Source organism: Cebus imitator, unplaced genomic scaffold, assembly GCF_001604975.1.
Source record: "Cebus imitator isolate Cc_AM_T3 unplaced genomic scaffold, Cebus_imitator-1.0 Scaffold35, whole genome shotgun sequence".
Taxonomy (NCBI): domain Eukaryota; kingdom Metazoa; phylum Chordata; class Mammalia; order Primates; family Cebidae; genus Cebus; species Cebus imitator.
In genome coordinates, this window is record NW_016107350.1 from 4,692,243 (window position 1) to 4,709,955 (window position 17,713).

The 17,713-nt window shown below is 34.9% G+C and overlaps 1 protein-coding gene across 5 annotated transcripts in view; it reads left to right on the forward strand.

The window, feature by feature from the left end:
- CDH18 (cadherin 18) overlaps positions 1–17,713 on the forward strand; it is a 1,130,917-nt gene that overhangs the window by 1,104,685 nt on the left and 8,519 nt on the right. For 3 of the 5 annotated variants that reach the window (XM_017524647.2, XM_017524646.2, XM_037737122.1), the window contains one exon: positions 16,230–16,481. In XM_017524647.2, the coding sequence (XP_017380136.1) occupies positions 16,230–16,481 (252 nt within the window). The remainder of the gene's footprint in view (positions 1–16,229; positions 16,482–17,713) is intronic. The other 2 variants (XM_017524648.2, XM_017524649.2) reach the window with 2 other exon arrangements.

The following is a 17,713-nucleotide window of genomic DNA, read 5'->3' on the forward strand; positions in this document are numbered from 1 at the left end:
AAAAAAAAAAAAAAAAAAAAAAAAAAAAATGTTTAGTACAATTGAAATCTATAGTTGGGAAAGAAGTACGTCAAATGCAAAAGAGTTGCCAAGTTTATGTAGAAAAGAAGTGGGATTGGATAGAAAGGAAAAACTGTAAGTGTAATGTCTTAAGTCTTAAAAAGGCATCTGAAACAAATGTGGCATGATACTGTGTTTCAAATCCAAGTGGTTATATGTTCTTTTAATTTCTACATGAGTGAAAGAGTTCACTAAAACAAGTTTATCATGTTTCCAGGCACAAAATTGTAACTCACATATTTATTCAACCAACGTACATTTAAACACTATTCCTGTAGCTTTCTATGGCAAGTGATGATCGCACCACAGGTGTAGTCAGGACCTATTTCTTGTTCTCAAAGATATCTTGCATACACTGAAATGGAACAAGGAATAAACATGTGGTTCAACCAGCATGTAAGAGGCATGCCTGTCCTGGAATAGGGAATTAGGATTCATTCCTAAAAAGGGAGGAATCTAAACTGACAACTGAATGATGAATGAAGCTTAGCAAGAAAAGAGGGAAGGGTTAAAATTTATATGCAGGAAATTGAGCAAGCTGAAAGGCCCTAAGGTATAGGGAAGAGCAGCACAGTAAGCTTAAGGGACTGGCTAAATTTCCATATAAATTCAACATAGGTATTGAAAGTGGAAATTAAATTTAGTGTTGGCTGAAGAGGCAATCTATAGCAGCTTGATTTCTTAGACCATGAGAAGTCAATCTCCTTTTTTTTTTCTTTTCTTTACAAATAATCATAATTTTAAAGGAAGATATGGAAACTGACTTTTTAATAAGAGTGATGGAGTACAGTTTCTAAAGGACTATTTTGGTTGATATGTAGATAAATGGATTGTGAGCAGGCAAGTGCAGTGGTATCAATCATCTTTAACTGTAATTTTTGTAAAATACTCTAAGGCTCTGGAACAGTTTCCCTTTGTGAGCAACAATACCAGCACTTCTTCAGATCTTTAACTCTTCTCCTCAGGATATTTATGCTGGGGAACAATTTCTCATGAAACTCTTGCATTTCTTTATGTGTTGCAAGCAGAGGCATTAATTTTTATTTTCTTCCAGAATATCTCTTATGCAATGTTTGTATAACAATCAGACTTGGAAGATACGGTGTCTTCCTTAGGTTCAAAAGACTTATCTATTTGATGTAATAATGGTAATGTAATAAGGATAATGACAATAATGGTGTAATAAGGATAATAAGGATAATGATACTCTTTGATACAGAGATTGGGCATGTATTTTTTACAATTCATTATCGAAGATCCAGGCTCCCTAAATTTAAGACTCCCTAGCTGAGGTACAAACCCACTGTGTGCTCCACATGCACCTGGGGCCTCCCCATCACTCCTCTTCACCTTAAAGTAGAATTGAACAGATCTGAAGGAGAGTTTATGCTGCTCGCTGTGATGTAAGTAAAAGATCTTTTGTCTTTGATTCAGAAGGCTTGTGTTTTCTTCTAGCATCTGTAACATTGTGTCAGGCTAAGTGAGTAGCATGTAAGTCGGTCAATATCAGATCCCACTCTTCACATTTCTTGACACTTTGTGGAATTCACTGGTACTAGCAACTATTGTGAAAACACCTGTGCTTATGATAACTTACTAATGCTTGCATACATTCTCAGTTTGTACCAGAAAATACTTTAGCAGTGTTTACACCTAGAATCACCATAAGGTAGCTAATTTCCTCATACCAACTAAGAAGACCTTCTTCCATCTACACTCTGATGAAATTCTCCTATTTAATATCTAAATCGGCTTTGCTAAATATCCAAATTTAACATGGTGTTATGTTTTTGTGAGATTTTCTCCATTCCCATGGGATCTTTCCTGCCATATGTTCTAACCCTCTTGATTTTGGAATCTGATAATTTGTCTGAACATTGCAGAATAAATATCTTCTTTAATGTTCTATCATGTTTAATTTAAAAGTTTCCTTATTTTGGACCTAGTTTTTATTACTCATTGTGACATGTGCTGGGAATGTATTGGTAGAAATACTAGCATGGAGCTAATGAACTGCTTAAGGAAGCAAGAGTCCTAAGAGAACAAATATATGCATTCAAAGAAAATGTGGTCTAAATACATATGGCTTTGGCTGATATCTACTTGATTATTTTACAGACATGTAAATCACTAGTGAAATTGTTTATTTTTAAAATTTTCTTTACCATTTTAATCTCAATGATTTTACAATCACTGTCAGCCTTTTCTAATATCTAGAACAAATGCCAGTTTTTTGTTTGTTTGCCTTTTTTTTTAATTTGTCTTTATGCGGGTAGGGGAAAGGGGAGACAGGACTGGGACATATGGTTTTCTTTCTTGATAGATCAAGAATGTTTTAATTGAGTGTCACATGTTTTGTACTGATACAGTGGAATGCCTGAGACTGAGAATTTGTATAGAAGAAAAATATATTTCTCCCAGTTCTGGAGCTGGGAAGTCCAAGATCAGTTGTTCTCTGTAAGGGCCTGGTCTCTGCTTACAAGATGACACCTTTGGAGGGAAGGAATACTTTTCCTTATGTGGCAGTACAGTGGAAGAAAAAATCTTACTCCCGAAAGCCTTTTTTGTTGTTGTTGAGATAGAGTCTCACTCTATCACTCAGGCTGGAATGCAGTGGCGCAATCTCAGCTCACTGCAACCTCTGCCTCCTAGATTCAAGCAATTCTCCTGCCTCAGTCTCCCGAGTACCTGGGGCTACAGGTGCACATCAGCACACCCAGCTAATTTTTGCATTTTTAGTGGCGACAGGGTTTTACCATGTTAGCCAGACTTGTCTCAAACTCCTGACCTCAAGTGATCCACCTACCTTGGCCTCCCAAAATGCTGGAATTACAGGCGTGAGTCAGTGTACCCGGCCTGAAAGCTTTTTATGGTGGCATTAATTTATTCATGGGACTGAATAAATTAATTAGGTCCACAAACTTTCAGGACCTAAACACCACCCTTTACACCCCACCTCCCAACATTATTGTACTGGTGACTAAGATTCCAATACATGAATTTTGGCTGAGACAAAAACATTCAAGACATAGCACCAACAGAAGATAAAACGATAATGTATTTCTCCACAGCGTGTTCACCATTTCTCTGGTAAGCAATTAGGATTATATTCACTTGAATCCATTCGGAGTCTGAACTGAGTCATGGCTGATTTGCAGTTTTGTTTAGTTTCAGTTTGTCTCTGATTTGTCTCGTTTCTAGAGCATGACCCTCTAGGGCTCTACACTGACAGCCTGCCTGTGCTCTCACAGTGGTCCTTAACTTTAATCTCTGTTCAACACCAGGATATAACAAAAAAGCTTTTGTCTTCCAGGACTTTTCAGCTTAGAGTTTGAGCATTCTGTTAAACTTCCAATTTAACTTTCAATTTAAATTTTCAACTTAGCAAATGTCTAGGGAAAATCAACCATGTCCCTCAATTTCCAATTTAATTGCAGACCCAAGAAAATCCCAAAAGCTCCTCTAGTTTCTCTGTCCCCAGCTTAGAATCCCACCCTCTTGTTAGTTCCTGTAGAATAAAGGATGTTTTGCAACCATCTCCACAGTTTTTCCTTCTCTGGAATATTAACTCCTCTAGTTACCTTGCTTCAGCAGTTTTCTGATGGCTGAAAGTAGAGATTTTCTTGAAATTTTAAGCTTCTCTCTTTGTTTTTAGTGGGAGAATTGGTCGGTCAAAAACTGCATTTTTTACCTAGACCTACATTTTATAAATGAAGAGCCATTTGGGAATAGTTTCATTAAATAATTGGGACATAAACGGAACTTAAAGAAAGGATGCTGTTCAATTATAATCTAATTATCAGGAAGATGATTGCTGCCTTGATATTCCCTTGAATGCTACAGATATTTGCTGTTTCAAATTTAATTAAAATTGGGCTAGAACTCCATCTCCTGTACTGAGCTAATCCAGGTTTCTCTCCAAAATTTCTGAAGGATTAGTCACCATTTCAACCAATTTTCTGTTTCTCAGGAACTTGTTGCCTCTGTTACTTTTACATGCCTGCTACACATCCCCCCTTCCCAAAGAACTGTGTTCTTACCATACGAACTAGTTCTGAAAGATTGGGTGTACAGACTGCAGGAGAAGAATAGGCCAGCTTAGTAGCCATCTGAAAAAGATATCAGAGGACAGAAATTATAGCCTAAGAATCGATTTTAAGCTAATTCTTTCTTCCAAATCTTAACTGGGATAACATGGAAAGTTAATAAACCTGACCTATGGGTGTGTTCCAAAAGTGACCTCCAAGGTGGAGAGACTTTGAAATTTACATGAAGATATTTAGATGCTGGCTCAATTTTACCTACTACCCCTTACTATGTTGGAGGAATCTCTGGTAATCAGAGCTCAAAACACCTTTCTTAGAGGAAGATCAGAGGACATGGCAGGGGGTCAAGTTACTTGAAGGACAGGCAGGTATTATGTATTAAAACATATTTAAACTTAGTTATATATCTAAGTGAGACTTTTTAAGCTAACATGAAAACACTGTCAATTTTAAAAACCTGGTACAATAATACAATTTAAATTGATACTATTAAAAACTATATCAGTGAGCAGCAAGCTCAAAAGGGGTAGCACATAAAATGTTTCAGAGTTGGACTCAAGAAACAGCTTGCTTCTGTTTGAAACCTGGCTTCTCTACAAATTATAGATTAAATCATGGCCATGTCGTTATGTTCACGGTATCTCCGTTTTTTTCTTTTGTAAAATGGAGATATATAGGTAATTATTATTCTATTGGTGCAAATAGAGATAAAAATTTAAAGAATTTGAAACCACACATGAAATGTAATGAGTCCCGATGGTCACGTTGAAGGTAACTAAAATATAAATAAATGGATGGAAAAACAATAATGGAATAACCAAAGAAATTATCCTGAGTGAAGAAAGGTATAGATTTAAGATTGAAAATCTTCTACCTTGACAGATGATGAAATAATTTTACAAATTTCCGTACAGTGAATTTAAATTGTTAAGGCCGTAGATATTGTCAAAATACTCACTTGCAAAATTAGGAGTGAACAGCCAATTGATCTTCTTTTAATGATATTTGAAAGAAAGAACTACAATAAAAGAATCCTTTTCTATCTGAGATAACAGTCATGTGACAATTAAGAAATGGTATTTTAAAACACCGAATGTAACAGAAAACAACAACTGTATTATTTATAATAAAATTCCTTTGGCAAAATATTTGGAGCTATCACAGCCAAATGAAAATTAGATGAAATAAGAATAAATATTTTTCAAAAGAAAAGTGTAAAATGAACTTTATCTAAACTAATATGATTAAAGATTTACCAGAAACAATGGAGTGTTTAATATAATCACATAGAAAAACAATAATGATAATTAATAGAAAATACAGTACTTCTTATGAAATGTCATTAAATGCACTTTGCATATTGTTAATATGAATATATTCACTTATTGGATCTAATTCAAAGTGAAGACACAATTTACACACACACATACACATACACACACATACACACACACACACACACACACACACACAAAATCCCTATTCCCTCAGGCTGACATGTTAAGCTATCTATCCAGCGTGTATCACACTTGACCAAGAAATTATGCCAAGAAATATTCCATATTTATCTGGAAAGAATGTTTTTCCTCTAAGAGAAATTCCGTAGATAGTTCTTAACATTGTTTCCTTCTGCTAGTTCATCTTTCCAGTGTTATGTACTGTCTGCTGGGTATACAGCAGTTATCTAAACTATCCATATTCAAGGTATTCAAAGACACAGATTCCACTTTCAAGGGGCTTGCTGTCTAGTTGGGGAAATAAGGATGATATGAAATGTAACTTGCAATTGATGGAGGTGAAATGGGTTACTTTAGAGAGATCACTAAAAATTATATTGTTAAAAGCTGTGGAACATGGCTTGACTTCAAAGATAGAGTTCATTCCACAAGGGAGAATGAATCAGAGAATGCTTTTCAGTAAACGGTGGATTAAGACAACATAAAGTTGACAGAATGCAGTGTCATTTATATTGGTGGGAAAAATCTAGAGAGAGAAATGTAGCAAAGCAGAGACTCAGTGGCATTTTAATGCACCCATAAGAACACACTAATGACTAAGCACTGTGCTATATTCTCTACTCCAATATAAGGTACTCTGCCATTCACTGTTTAGTTGCTCTAGTACCCAATTGTTGTTGGCTAGAAAAAATTACGCCAAGAAATATTCCATATTTACCTGGAAAGTTATTTTTCCCTATTTATTAAGTATTAAACACTGATTCAGAGAATAATCAAGTGAAGGGTTTTTCTTTTAAAATATACAGTAAAATATAAATTTTGTTTAATATTGACCTTATTTTTGTCATTAATATGCTGCTAACATTTTACTTAAAATTCAAAAACCAGAATTTAAAGATAATTTTTAAGTTGGAGCCTTTTAAAACTGTATTTTCCTAAAACAACAAAAAAGTATGAAATGTTACCTGATTAAAATGTAGTTTTTTACTTACTTTCACCTCCTCTTTAAATTGTGATGTCAACTTTTAATTTTAGCATAAAATAATTTCATTGCACGATTTTAACTGCTTAACTTCTCATCTATAGCAAATAAATTATGGCCATATTATTACTAAATTTATGAATATAAGCTTGAGCTAGACTTCCTGGAATACAATAACTACGTTCATTTATTTGTAATATGCAAGTTTAACCAAATCCCCCAATGTGAAACCATCATTAGTCTACAAAGATAAATGTGTTCTGTTTCATGATCTTCATCCTGCTTCTTGAGGGACTGTGCTTTATTTGATGTAAAGAGATTTGCCAGCCTAATTCATAGGCTTAATTCTAACTGGAGGGTACATTTGTAAATCTTACAGATTTTATTACGGCAAGAGATTAATAGTAATTATATGTGCATTTCTATCTCTGTTTACAGGTTTCTAAATAACATTTAATTTTTCCTTTAAATTTGAAAATACTTTTTTTTTTTTTGATGATTTGTTATCAAGAATATCTACTACTCATATTAAGTTCTCTTTTTTGGTATGTGATTTCCATTTTCCTAGCCTCTTGAATTCTTTAAAAATAAATGAATGAAAATAACATTGTTTTTAAAACTGGAAAAATGCACTGGAAATTGAAAATAATCTTTTTTTTTTTTTGAGACCAAGTCTCACTCTGTGCCCAGGCTGGAGTGCAGTGGCACAACCTCCCCTGCAACCTCTGCCTCCTAGATTCAAGAGATTCTCCTACCTCGGCCTCCCGAGTAGCTGGGACTACAGGCACATGCCACCATGCCTGGATATATATATATATATATGTATATATATATATATATGTTTTTTTTTCAGGTGAAGATGATTCCTTTTTTTATTGTATTTTAGGTTTTGGGGTACATGTGAAGAACATGTAAGATTGTTGCATAGGTACATACATGGTAGTGTGGTTTGCTGCCTTCCTCCCCATCACCTATACATGGCATTTCTCCCATGTTATCCCTCCCTAACTTCCCATCCTCCACTGTCCCTCCCCTAGATCCCCCCACAGACCCCAGTGTGTGATGCTCCCCTCCCTGTGTCCATGTGTTTTCATTGTTCAACACCCACCTATGAGTGAGAACATGTGGTGTTGGTTTTCTGTTCTGGTATCAGTTTGCTGAGAATGATGGTTTCCAGGTTCATCCATGTCCCTACAAAGGACATGAACTCATCGTTTTTTATGGCTGCATAGTATTCCATGGTGTATATGTGCTACATTTTCCCTGTCCAGTCTATCCTCCATGGGCATTTGGGTTGGTTCCAGGTCTTTGCTACTGTAGACAGTGCCGCAATAAACATTCGTGTGCACATGTCCTTATAATAGGACGATTTATAATCCTTTGGATATATACCCAGTAATGGGATTTCTGGGTCAAATGGAATTTCTATTTCTAGGTCCTTGAGGAATCGCCACACTGTCTTCCACAAAGATTGAACTAATTTACACTCCCACCAACAGTGTAGGTTTCACTGTGTTGGCCAGGATGGTCTCAATCTTTTGACCTCATGATCCACCCATACCAGCCTCCCAACATGCTGAGATTACAGGTGTGAGCCACTGCACCTGGCCTGAAAATTAAATTTTTTAACCATATGCCACAAAAGATTTCTTGGGCCGTCATTTTTACTTTGTTGTGGCATTCTGAAGATTTAGTGTTTCCCTTGGCTTTATTACTTTTTATTATTTTGTGCAGCATTCATTCTTCTAAAAAGTGATCAAATAATTTATAAGTTGCTTTATAGCTTTTGACATAACACTTAAAAGGAAACAGGAAAACTTTTTTTCTCTTGTGGCTATTTGGGATTGGTGAAAGAAGACATAACTTTAAGCTTATATTGCATAGAACTTACAATGAGGGATATTTTCAACGTTGACTACGTAACTGTTAGAAATTGGTCTATTGGATTCCTTTCAAATTTCATACTCCATTGGTAGGGAAATGCAGGTATTTAGTTTGATATATATTGGAAATCATGGGAATTTTTAAGTGTTTATCTTATATTTCTTTGGCATTGTCAGATTTGTAGCAATCCGTATTCCCATAGTTTATTTCTGTCCTTCAAATAAGAACTCACAGCTGGTGTGGTAATATGCTTAATTTCTCTACAGAGTATAACCATTTAAAATTTTGTTTTTATCCACAGGGTTTCAGGAGACCATTTAGCGATTCCTCCCATTCCTAAACAAAATAATGCACATATAATCTGCCCTGAGTTGCAAATCATACCTCAAATATCCTCTAAGGGATGTGGCTGCAACTATGTCCTGCTGAGTCACTTATATAAGGTCAGGGACGAGGTTGGAACACACGGTTTTTTATTCTACGGTGGCTCTCCTTTCTCCTACCAGCCAAATACTAACATTTATCCATTTATCCAGCTTCACCTTGAGAGAATTACACCATCCTTTACCTGAATGCACACGCTCAAGCTTAGCTAGTGAGAACTTAAACAGCATTATACAATCTTGACCCTAAAATGTAAAAGTGTGGATAACTGCAGTGATCCATTTTAGTGGCTCTTTTGCTTTAGGTAGAAAGATATGCTTTTGTTACTTCAAATTCTATTGATTATTGTTGTTGTTTTACATATATGTGTAAAACATATAAACATTGATTGTTGTTTTACAAATATGTGTATATAGGTAGAGATAAAATTATATATGTACAGATAAAATATATATGTAGTATAGATAATATATATATAATATATAGATAAAATTATTTTTCCCCTTATGGATTTGCTAGCCCACACCACCTCTCACATTTTACTTCTACTCCCAATGAAGGAAACCTGACTCATATTCACCTAACAAAAAAATAGAAGTAGAAGAATAAACCAAAACTATTACTAATTTTGGCCAGATGCGGTGGCTCACGCCTGTAATCCCAGCATTTTGGGAGGTCGAGGTGGGTGGATCACAAGGCCAAGAGATCCAGACCATCCTGGTCAACATGGTAAAGGCCCGTCTCTTTTGTAAAAATACAAAAATTAACTGGACACGGTGGCACAAGCCTGTAGTCCCAGCCACTTGGGAGGCTGAGGCAGGAAAATCGCTTAAACCCAGGAAGTGGAGGTTGCAGTGAGCTGAGATCGCATCACTGCACTCCAGCCTGGCAACAGAGCAAGACTCTGTCTCATAAATAAATAAATAAGTGGCACATTTTATCATAACATGTCACTCTGTTTTGCTTTCCTTTTGTGAAAATGTAGGTTCCACTCTTATGCTTTAATTCTGTCCTTGCTAAGAACCACATGGTGCTACAGGAGTAATTTGCTCCACCCTGTGCATTAATGCAGGTGAAGAAAATCATTTTGAAAATAGAATTATATGTTCACTTGTTAAAGGTCTCCAAAGATTTATACTTAATTTTTTTTAATGTTTATAAATCTAGTGACTCCAAACACAGCTTTTTTTTGCTTTAACTCATTCATTCTCTACTAAAAAAAAAAAAATACTGTTTATTAAAAGTGTGTGATAAATAACTGGTACAAGGTTTAGCTTGGATTTCATACTCTTATTTAAAAAAAAAAAAGAACAGCTGCTCTTATCTCTACTGTTGCAAATATTATATTATTGTTATATGTTTATGAATTTTTTTATCTTTTGGCTTGGACTTCAATTTAAAATCTCCTTTTTTCTTCTTTATTTCCCTCCTTTCTAAATTAACACTTAGACAAATTCATGTGTTATTCATGAGCAGATTTGCTGATATTCTTCAAGAATCACATAGTTGTTTCATGTGTATTTGTGTTTATATTGTAAAATCTGATATAAAGTCTTGAATATGTAGATATAATGGCAAAGAAAGATTGAACAGTTTAAAATACATCTTTGAAATCTTGGTACGAGATGGTAGCTTCTTTGCAGAAAGAGATGTTTTTGTGCTGAGACTGGAAAAGCAAGGCTCAGAAGAAAAAGGACAAAGGAAATTTACAAGAGCTACTGTATAGCATCTGATAAAGAATGAATGTTGGCTGGGCATGGTGGCTCACGCCTATAATCCCAGCACTTTAGGAGGCCAAGGAGTACAGATCAAAAAGTCAGGATTCAAGGCCAGCCTGCCCAATATGGTGAAACCTGTCTATACTAAAAATACAAAATTTAGCCAGGCCTGTTGGCAGGCGCCTGTAGTCTCAGCTACTCCGGAGGCTGAGGCAGGAGAATTGCATAAACCCGGGAGGCAGAGGTTGCAGTGAAGTGAGATTGCGCCACTGCACTCCAGCCTGGGTGAGAAAGTGAGACTCTGTCTTAAAAGAAGAAAAAAAAGAATGAACATTAACAGATCTAACATTAACTAATGTCCTCGGAGAACATATTTTAAATTTTTCTGTATACTTGGTGGAATCAATTAAGATGGTTATAATTTGTATCAGCATTATTTGTAAATCGAAAAACAGAAATAGACAATGGATGGTTGTATTTACCCAGGATTTGAAGATTATCAAGAAGGAGTGTGGCAGATGGTCAAAGGAATGACATTCCAGGTTGCAAATCAGAACATAATGGCATATCGGATCATATGTTTCTGATTTGGCAGTAAGACAATTGAGGCCACAAGGATGTTTGCAAGCTCAGATGAACAAGCAGAATCCAGAGCCCGAAAATGGAGATGAAGCCACCGGAGGATTCAAAAAAGGAAAAGTCAGGAAATATAAAGAAATAAACCTTCATTGGAAAGCATAAAGGGATCATGCTGCTGAAGTGTTACGCAATGTATTAGTTCATTTTGCTTTTAATTTCTTTCTATTGGTCAATATAATAAGAAAATCGGAACAGAAGACAAGTTCCTGCTGAGTATAGTTCAAATCATTGTTAATCAAGTACTTATTATGCAAAGGGTGGTTTGTGGGAAAGCAGAACACTGTTGTCTGATGCGTGCTCTCTAATAATGGTTAAATTATGAATAGATTCTATTGCTGGTGCAAGAATGAAAAAAAAATCAAAAACCGTGCCTATTTATTTGTCTGGTGGAAGTTGAGGTGCATTTCTTAGGATTTCAAATGTTTCTGTTGTTCTGATAGATTTGGAAATATTATTTTAATGGTCGGGCTATGCTTGAGAGAAAATACATCTTTCTGCCTTCATTATCAAAAATGGAATTTGCTGAAATAGCTGAGAGTACATAGATGCCTAATAATTTCTGTTTCAGAAAAAGCATAGTTTTTAATATTTTCTAAGCTATAAGGTAATTTTTGATTAAAAATATGATCTATTTTTGGCCCCAAACCTATTTTAAAACCATGCTTTATTTTAACTTAAACTGTATTATACTTTAAAAGGTGGCATATAAAGTCTATCCTGCAAGGTCTTTCAAAATATTGAACCAAAAAAATGAGACACACAGTAGCAGCTCAAGAAAACTATATCTGATCTCTGGGAGCATATGACTTTTATTCCACTACCATATTCTGTGACCTTCTATCCCTGTGGAAATACAGAAGTTGAATGCATCACTACCTAACAATATATTTTATGACAAATATTTTTGTGAAAGATCCCCACAAAATTGTTATCAATTATAAACATCTTTGGAATATTTATTGCTACAAAGATGAAGCAATTATGTATATTGCTATGATTGTTTTTCAAAGGAATTACATTTCAATTAGTTCAGTTATCACAGGATATTATTAGAGTGTAGGCATGAGCCTGATATTATATATGTTTGTGTGACAATGTCCCTGCTCCCTCCTGTTTGTGTACACATCCTTTTTGAACAGGAAGTGGGATCGTATAACAATAAATAATGCATTGTCATCTATTTTGAAATATTAAAATATATGCAAAATGGGGCTGGGCACGGTGGCTCACACTTGTAATCCCAGGTCTTTGGGAGGCCAAGGTGGGTGGATCATCTGAGGTAAGGAGTTTGAGACCAGCCTGGACAACAGGGTAAAATGCTGTCACTACTGAAAATACAAAAATTAGCCGGGCACGGTGGCACACACCTGTAATCTCATCTACTGGGGAGGCTGAGGCAGGAGAATCACATGAACCCAGGAGACAGAGGTTAAAGTGGGCCGAGATTGCACCATTGCACTCCAGCCTGGGTGACAAGAAATCTGTCTTAAAAAAAAAAAAAGAAACAAAATATGTGCAAAACTATTTCTGATTTAAACTAAGGGTCTACTTAGTTTAAAGTTGTACTTAAAGTTAGTTAAAGTACTTAGTTTAAAGTTGTACTTAGTTTAAAGTTGTGTTTAGTTTAAAGTTTTACTTAGCTCCTACAAACACAAGAAACGTATTGATGATAATAAAAAACACATTAAAAAGTTTACCAAAATGTTCCGGACATTTTCAGGGGACCTTTTTTTAACAAAATTTATATATGACATGTAAACATTCTGTTAATTCTTATTTTGAAATATTTTTCAAACTTTTTTACTGTCTCAAAGTCTTCTAAACACATATTATTGGGTTAAAATTTTGCTTTTCACGTAGTAAACCCAAAACTACACACAGTACTCCAATGCTGCAGTCCTTTCAATAATGAGAAGCAGAAATTTCTTATCTTTATTGAATGCTTTCAGATTGTTTATTTTGTTCGACAGTGCTATAGACTTACTGCTATATATCTAGACTTATCTATCTAATCTATCATTTACCTATTTACCTATTTACCTCTCAATCATCTATCTATATTTTGAAATAATAGCTGCTATTCAAGATCCTTCCTATTTATAGTTTCCAAAGTCTACCCTCTAATATGCATTTTTATTTTGTGTCTTATTGTTAAATTTCTTTGTTCTAACTATACAAAATCTCTTTGAATCTTAATCTAATACATTAGCTTTACTAGCTGGGCTTTCAAGTGTTTTATAATCTGATGTCTTCATTCAAGTTATAGAGAGTGAGAATTAAGAACCCAGCAATGGTGCACATTATTAGAGATTGACATTGACAGCTCGTCTCATCCACAGATGTCCCATCCTGCTATGTTTTCTCTTTATTCAGTGCATATTAATTTTTCTTATTCATTTGGATTCCTTTTGAGACTTTCTATAGTATCTTATTTATTTTTTAACCATTGTATATCATGTTAGGGAATTGTTATCAGTCTTGTTGCCTAATTTTGCAGTTTCAGCAAAATGTAATTTATTGTGTCTAATATGTATATATGTATATATATATATATGTACTTATGTGTATTTTTGTGTGCTGTGTTTTGCGTGTGTGTATATATATATATAGATAAATAGATAGATAGATATCTTCTTCCTTGCACATTCTTCCTCAGTGTTCAAAGTTTTCTTTTTCAAGTTTAGTGAGCCTTCTGCCAAGTACATATTTTGCTGTTCTGGTGAGGTACAGAATATCCCTTGTCAAATGCTCATTATTCTGCTGTGCTAAGCCTTTCTAGTTGCCTCCTGAATCCTCTTTTCTTTTCAAAAATGAAAACTTTAACTGGAAAAAAAAGAAGGACTATTTTTATGTCTTTATGTCTTAGAGATTTCTGTTTCAGGACTTAAAATGCTCTAGAAGCATATTCTGGCATTTGACTTGTTTCTGATTGCTTTTCCAATAGTTATCCTGAAAAATAGCATGCTTCAAGAGTATTAATGTAGGGCATATGATAGGCCTGAGCCATGAAAGAATCACCATCTACACGGCATGTTATGTCATTTTACATGTTATTATTCATGTTTTCTGGAGATTCAGGGAAACATGAATAATAAAATGTGAAATGGAATAACATTCAGTGCCTCACATCTCTTCTTCAGAGGAGCAGCTGTGATATTCTCAGATATATTTGTGCCCATGAGTACTTATTTCATACATATCCCATAGACTAAAAACTTACATCAATTATAATTCAACATCCTACAGCTGATAGATATGATTCCACAAAGGTCAGGTTTTCTGGGTAAAGTACCCATGACTGATGAATTATTATATAATACACATGATGTCATTCCTCTGCTGCTTTTTTCTCTATCCTATACCATGTTTAAGAATAGATAGCTGATGTAGTTTTAAAAAATTCCTCCTTCACTAAGTTAGAAAATTTTTCCAGTTTCTCATTAAATTATTTAATTTCTGATTTTCAGGAACTCAATCATATATGTATGTATATTTTCCTGTTTTATTATATGTAGTACATTGAATATTTGAAAAATAGTTTTTTAATATATTAATTTAGTAATGTACAATAAATAATATTGTAGGGTATTGCACTGTGACTGTTATAAATGTACCTAGATGAAATTCAATTTCAGTTTTCAGAATAAAAGACATAGATATGAGAAAAAGAAGCCCTAATTGTGATTATCTAATGACCCACTTACTTTGCAATGCAAAATAATTAACTCACAGATATAGCTGCATGCTGAGTTCCCCACAGCTGAATTGGCATTTGGAGTGCAGGTGTTAGTGGAATACGCCTTTCGGATCAACATCAGTAGATCACAGAAGGAAGAAGGACTGGGTAGAGTGACACGTGGAGCTGCCATTCAGGTTTAATGACTCTTAATGGCTGACCCCCTGGAAAAGCTCTGTAGCTAAAGTTGTCTCTCAGTATTGTTAGTAGTATAGAAGGTGGATGTCCCAACCTTTGTAACCTTTCATCAGTGAGTCATCAGTTATATGCTATTTCAGAAGAGTGTGACCTGGGGGCAGGTGGCAATCTATAGCTAGGGCGACAGGTAATTTTATGAAGGGATCTGAACAGTACATCCAAGTATGGACCACATGGGTTCTCAGCTAATATGAATTGAGGGACGAGGAATAACAGTGCAACGAAACATATGCACTGAGGACATCAATACCATTTGGCAGCGAATTGGAGATGAGGCAATGTGACACTGTAGTGTTCAGCAGGGTTCTAGAATAGAGGTTTTATCCCTATCGTTTACCAGCTTTGTGATTTGGGGCAACTAACACTCTGAGACTAGGGTTATCTATTTTTAAATTAATATTTATAATAAAAATTATTTTCAGTTATAAATTAAAGAATTTAGCACCCTGTCCCTCATAAGGTGTTATGGACTGAACACAATATATCATGCAGGCATTTGCTATAGTACATTGCATTTAATGAACACATTCTTAAAAAGATGATTAGCTACTTTATTCACCTTAACTTCCCCATGGTCAAACAATAGTGCTTCAAATTACAGCTAAGTCTAAAATAGTTTATTGCTTGATCTACTGTCTCCGTAGAAATGTTATCTAAACCAGTAGTTCTTCTATCTCTTTTATGCATCAATATCACCTGAATAGTTTGCTAAAAATACAGATTTGTGCTCCTATAACATATAGTCAGAGTCACTAGGTTTGGGGAAATTCTCCTTGGCTCTCCTCAAAGTATAGGACCCTAAGTATGTGACTTCAGGCCATCTGTGTACCTTTAAATCTTGTAGCTGTTAGGTCCGTGTCCAAAAGGTTCATGGCTCCCTCCCTCCTTTGTCTTTCTCCTATTTTCCTTTATCTTTAGTGTGGCTGTATTAATTTTTCTAAATAGGCTTCTCAATTGGAGAACCAATATTAGCTTCTCTTTAATAATTGCCCCTTCATGTTTCCTTGTCCATTTCATAAACTGAAACACGAAAGTCACACATCCCCATTTTATCCATTAAAGCAAATGTGAATCTTGAATGGCGGCTTGACTAAGTTTATTTTGTTTTGCTTATGTCTATCATAGATAACACAGCCAGCATTCTGACAAGGCGGAGGAGATTTAGTCGAACTGTTCAGGATGTGTATTATCTGCCCATTATGATCTCTGATGGTGGAATCCCCTCTCTCAGCAGCAGCAGCACCCTCACCATCAGGGTTTGTGCATGCGAGAGAGATGGGCGCGTGCGGACCTGCCATGCAGACGCCTTCCTGTCCTCGGCTGGTTTGAGTACAGGAGCCTTAATCGCTATTCTTCTGTGTGTTCTCATTCTCCTGGGTAAGTCATTCTAAACCCAAGTTTGTATGATGGCAATTCTGAATGAGAGGGAATCATTTTGACAAACTTAAGGATTAGGCATGCATAAGGCAACCATAATGTGGGTAAGGAAACAGCTGCACCAATTTTCTTTGAATTAATTTTCTAAATACTATCATTAATCTCAAAATAATTAGACTCTTCCGTTATTTCAGTTCTTTCAGTGTTGCGAGTTATTCAGTTCTGTCCTTCTGAAGGAACTGAAGCGTTGAAAGAACTGAACTAATAGATGAAGGAATAGCTTTTTAAAGTGTATACTTAAGAAACAATATTAAAATATTCAGAATCCAATCTTGAAAGAAACTTTAAAATTTTTTTTCAAGAACCTAAGTGGCATCATGCTAAATGAATCCAACCAGGAACCCAGCCCGCTTATCTTCTGAGATCAGAGGAGGTGAGCCGTTCATTCAGAATGAGGGTAAGGGTCACATGGTCATAGGATGAGTAAATGTGGAGATCTAATATACAACAAAAGGACTTTAGTTAATAACACTATTGTGATGTATTGGAAATTTGCAAAGACAATAAACTTTAGGTTTTTTCTCCCCTTCCCATGAAAAAGAGGGTGTAACTATGTGATGACAGATGCATTAATTTGCTTGACTGTACTAAGCATCTCACTATGTCCTAAGAGTGAAAACTATTATTGGGAAAACACCATTGTGTTGTACACCTTAAATATATAAATGAATAAATCATAAAACTAATCCAAAAATCAAATAAAAAATAGACATCTTGTAGAAACTTCTAGTTCAAAATAGTTCATCATTAATGTTAACTGGGTTGTTAACATACTGACTAAATATTTTTTGACCTTAGATATTAAATTTTATTAAATTCAATTATATTACCTTAAAAACAATATACTTTTTAACTTGAAATTTTCATTACAGTTTATTAAAAAATAAAACACTTTCTCTAATTTTACATTATCTGTTGTAATAATCTGCATCTTTTTACTACTGCATAAGGAGCTTATATAATTATAAACTCTTTAGATTGTTCTTTGAAACAAGGTAGCAAATCCATATTGTAATAACAAGGAAGATGGCTGTAAGGAATCTTTCTGCTTTATAAAGTGAGCACCTGTGTCCTAACCCTTTTTTCTTTCCCTCAGCAGTCTGTTTTTTATTCTTTTTATGGTACTGTGCATACATGAAAAAATAATTGGCTGTTTTCCTGAGAAAGAGGTA